At 60.8% G+C, this 4,017-nt stretch overlaps 1 protein-coding gene across 1 annotated transcript in view; it reads right to left on the bottom strand.

The window, feature by feature from the left end:
* FKBP8 (FK506 binding protein 8, 38kDa) overlaps positions 1–3,892 on the bottom strand; it is a gene marked incomplete at both ends in the record, with an annotated part of 4,513 nt that extends 621 nt beyond the window's left edge. Inside the window, 6 exons of the mRNA XM_009701717.1 lie at positions 32–169; positions 2,492–2,569; positions 2,681–2,853; positions 2,926–3,143; positions 3,455–3,543; positions 3,723–3,892. Of these exons, the coding sequence (XP_009700019.1) occupies positions 32–169; positions 2,492–2,569; positions 2,681–2,853; positions 2,926–3,143; positions 3,455–3,543; positions 3,723–3,892 (866 nt within the window). The remainder of the gene's footprint in view (positions 1–31; positions 170–2,491; positions 2,570–2,680; positions 2,854–2,925; positions 3,144–3,454; positions 3,544–3,722) is intronic.
* Positions 3,893–4,017: the final 125 nt, after the last annotated feature.

Below are 4,017 nucleotides of genomic sequence, written 5' to 3'. Positions count from 1 at the left end.
CCCCCCCCAGAAGGTCAGCACCAGCCCTTACCCAGGGCAGCTTGTCTTTGCACTTCCCCGGGGCGCTGGCGGCGCTGGGATTCCCGAGCATCTTCCTGTACATCTCCGTCTCCACGTTCTTCTGGTCCGCGTGCTTCTTCACCAGCTTGGAGAGCTCAGCGTGGATGGTCTGGGGAGGAGAGCACCGTGCTGTGGTTATCAGCCCCACACCATCCCTGTGGTGCAGGGGAGGGGACGAGGACCGCAGTGTCACCACCAGCGGGTCCCATCACCCCAGGGCTGTGCAGGAGCTTCGTCGAACAGCTTAGAAGCAGCTGGGGGGACCGATGGCCCGATCCTGCCCTACTCCCCTGCACTGAGGGGCTGTGCCAGGCTGACAGGGGACACCCAGGCTGGGTGCCACATGGGTCTGAGTGCTCCACTGTCCCTTTTGGCCACCCAGGCCATTCCCCAGCTGGCAGCAGGGAGCAGAGTTCAGGGCTGATGCCAAACATCGGGAAAAGGATTTTATCCTTTAATCAAGACGGAAAAGTGTCTGCCTTGGGGACAGACATGCCTGAGCTCTCCCACTTTTCTGTCTGGAAGCGGGCTGGGAAAACGGGCTTAAACTCAGCCTGGTCTGAAGTGGGATTGCAGCAAGACCCAGGAGCGTGTCGGTACCTGCCCGGCTGTGCCGAGCGGCGGTGACGGCTGGGGCTGGAGAGAGCACTGCAGGAGAAAGCTCTGCGTCCTGCGCGGAGCTCACAGGCTCCCAAAAAGCAGCAAGAAGCACTGGCGAGCCAAGCACGGCACTCCCAGCCGTTCCCCAAGCCCGCGGTGGCAGGAAGGACGTTGCGGTGGCGCAGCCGTCCGGTGCTGCGGCCGTGCTGTGCCCTCTGCTGGGGACGCCACGCTCCGGGTGGCTCCGACACCTCCCCGAAATACCGGCACTGCCACCGGTGACCCACACCGGCTCCGGCCCACATCAGCTCATCGACAGACCAGCCAGGGCTTCACCAGACCACGCCACGCTCGGCAACGCTGCCTCGAACATGAGACTTTGGATGTCTGGAGGGTGCAAAGCAGCAAAGCACCTGCAGGCACCCCCGAGCTCACCGGGGCTGGCACGTCGGTGCAGGATAAACGTTGGCAACCCCCCTGCTCCCCAAACGTGCATCTCCAAGGGGTCAGGAGAAGGGAGCCCGGCAGCTGTGGTCTGTAACAGCTGAAAGGTGCTGACAGCCCCAGAGAACCAGGTTTCCTCATCCGAGGCAGGTGGAGCCAAGCATTTCTCGAGTCTGTTTTCAGCACCGGTAGCCGTAGCCCGTGACTCACCGACGCATGTTTAACGCTGTCGTCTGGACCGGCACCGCCACTTCCCCGGGAGTCCCGGCAGCCAGCCGGAGAGGCCAGTAATTTGCTGTACTTGTGGTTTCACTGGTAACGTCACTGCTGGGCATTTTAATTTTTCAGCCCTCTCCAATTAAAAGCTTCATCCGAACAGGCTGGCGAGCAGCTGCCCTGCCAACAGTGACGTGCCAGAGACACACAGCGGGAGCTGCTCCCGGTGCTGCCTTCATCGCTTGTGCTGCTCACTGACCACGGCTGCCCACCCTAACCTTTCTGGGAAGCGAAGGGTTTCAGATCCTGCTCACCCCATTCCCCGTGGGTGCTCTCAGACCACAAGCTCTGCAGGACCACCAAGCACCTGCTTTCACAGTGCCCATCCTACCCGTGACCTTCTTGCACCAAATCACGACACAAATCATGATGGTCTGGTGAAACTCCCAGAAAAGAAGTGGATAAAACGACAGACCCAGTCGAGGACTAAAAGCCACCTGTAGAACCAAGCCCCCCACCTCGACCCCATGCAGGCAGCACCTCCCTGCTTCTCCCTCAGCTTGCCCAGGCTCGCTCCTGCTGGGGCCATTTCCCAGCACTGGCTTTTGATTTCTCCCGAGGCTCCAATCCTGCAGCTGATCATTAACTGACAGGAAATTCCTGACCCAGAGCTCGCCCTGGCCCGGGCGCTGGACTGAGGTCTGGGCTGCTCCTGCCGCCCAGTGAATCACGCTCCAGGCTGCTGAGCAAGTCTGTGGGGACTCGGCTCTGCTCCACTTCCCGCCGCCGTGGCACGAGCCACTGGAGCCACCCAGGGAAGCCGGAGCAGCCAGGATCAGACACACAGGATCACTGAAGCAGGGATGGGTTGGCAGGGAGTCCCGCCACTGCAAGGACCAAAGGGCAAAGAGGGAGTCTCGCAACGTGGAGATAAGGGACCCACGAGCCCAGCCAAACTCAGACGTTGCACCACACGGTGCATCACCCCACGGCTGCCCAGGCCCTGAGGGGAAATTTCCAGCCTTCGTTCGTGGAGGAAGTTGGGAACAGCTACGGGGGGCTTCAGCCTTCCACAGGGGACATCGAAGTTTGCAGGGACACTGAGAAGAACAGAGCGTCCTGCAAACACCCAGCTCAGCAGGATCACTGGCAGCACACAACAGCAGCCTACCTTGTTTGAAGGTTCCAGCTTCAACGCCGCCTTTAAGATGGGGATGGCTTCTCTGTATTCACCCTGCTGAGCCAGGACCTGGAAGGCGAGATATGGATTAAGCAGGACGGCAGAGGTCTGTCCCTCTGTCCTGCCCTCCGTCACGTCGTGGAGAAGGGACAGCAGCACCTGCCGCACACCCGGCCTCACCTTGCCCTTTCGGAAGAGAGCCTTGATGTTCCCTGGCTGGTGCTCCAGGACGAGGTTACAGGACTTGAGAGCCGCCTCGTAATGGTCCAATTTAAGCTGAGAAGCTGCCAGGTTGTTGAGACATTTCACCTTCACATCCAACAGCTCAGCCTCCTCGTCCGGGTTGAAGTCAACTGCAAAGACCCCAGAGTCCGGTTACAGTGGGAAGGGAGCCCAGGCAGCTCTCACTGGGTGGGAGCAGGTACCTTTCGAGCTGGAGCCGATGATCTTGAGGGCGATGTCGTAGGAGTTGATGGCCAGTACGTAATCTGCCTGCTGGTAGAAAAAGTTGCCACGCTCCCGCTTGCGGTTGGCCAGCTCGATCTTCTCCTTCCCGCTGAGCAGCTCCAGGTCTGGCGCATCCCGAGCCGCCAGCAGCTCCACCTCCAGGGTGAGGGCTGCGTTGGGTGGGATGTCAGGGCTCCTGTGCAAAGAGGGGCACAAACCTGTGGCACTTTGCCACCTCTACCAGTCCCACCAACCACTGGGCCATGTAGATATAGCACCGTGGCCCAGAAACCAGAGCAACAGAAGCTCCCTGGGGACAGGGTGCAATGCAGATCACTCCCCCCAGGCAGGACACACTGCTGTCCCCGCAACGTCGCAAGCGAGCCGGGTTTCCCTGCCCATGGAAGCTGTGGCTCGGTGACTGGACTGTTACCAGGAGAGGAAGGGAAAGTTTTCACAGTCCTATTTGGGGCCCATCCTGCTCCACCCTGAGCCCTCCACGCTCACCTGCCCTGAGCACCATAGCAGTACTTTGCATCTGACACAATCAAAGCCGTCTCCCTCATTTCCAGGAGCTGCACGCACAGGTCCAGAGCCTACAGCGAACAACATCGTGGGGAGGAAGGATAAGCAAAGGCAGAGGGGCCACTTCCAGCCTGCAAACTGGGATGTCACCAAGTCCAAACCCTTCCCACACCCCCTGAGGTGAGGTCCTGCTCCGCAGGGCAAAAGCAAGGCAGCGATAAAGCCAGGCAAGCTTTCTACCAGCCCTGACCTGCAAGACGTCGCAGTCCCCCAGCGTGAAGGTGAGGGCAGGGTTCTCCTCCACCACACTGCCATCCTCCAGCGTTGCCTTCAGGCGGACGGTCACGTCCTGGCCCTTGCAGGGCCGGGTGTCCCCCCCCTGGCCCGGCCCCAGCGTCTTCTTCTTGAGCAAGCCGCTGCCTGGGCAAGGAGAAGCCAAAGGCGCGTCAGCCCTTAGTGGGGAGGGAAAAGCCTGACTCCCACCGCCCCGCTCGGACTCCTGGCCAGCCTTCATGGTGCAGGGAGCAGCAGCAGAGCCACGGGGA

This window comes from Cariama cristata, unplaced genomic scaffold, assembly GCF_000690535.1.
Source record: "Cariama cristata isolate BGI_N322 unplaced genomic scaffold, ASM69053v1 scaffold27006, whole genome shotgun sequence".
In the NCBI taxonomy this organism is placed as follows: Eukaryota; Metazoa; Chordata; class Aves; order Cariamiformes; family Cariamidae; genus Cariama; species Cariama cristata.
Note: the sequence above shows the minus strand (reverse complement) of the source record. Positions and strands in the feature narration are given on the sequence as shown.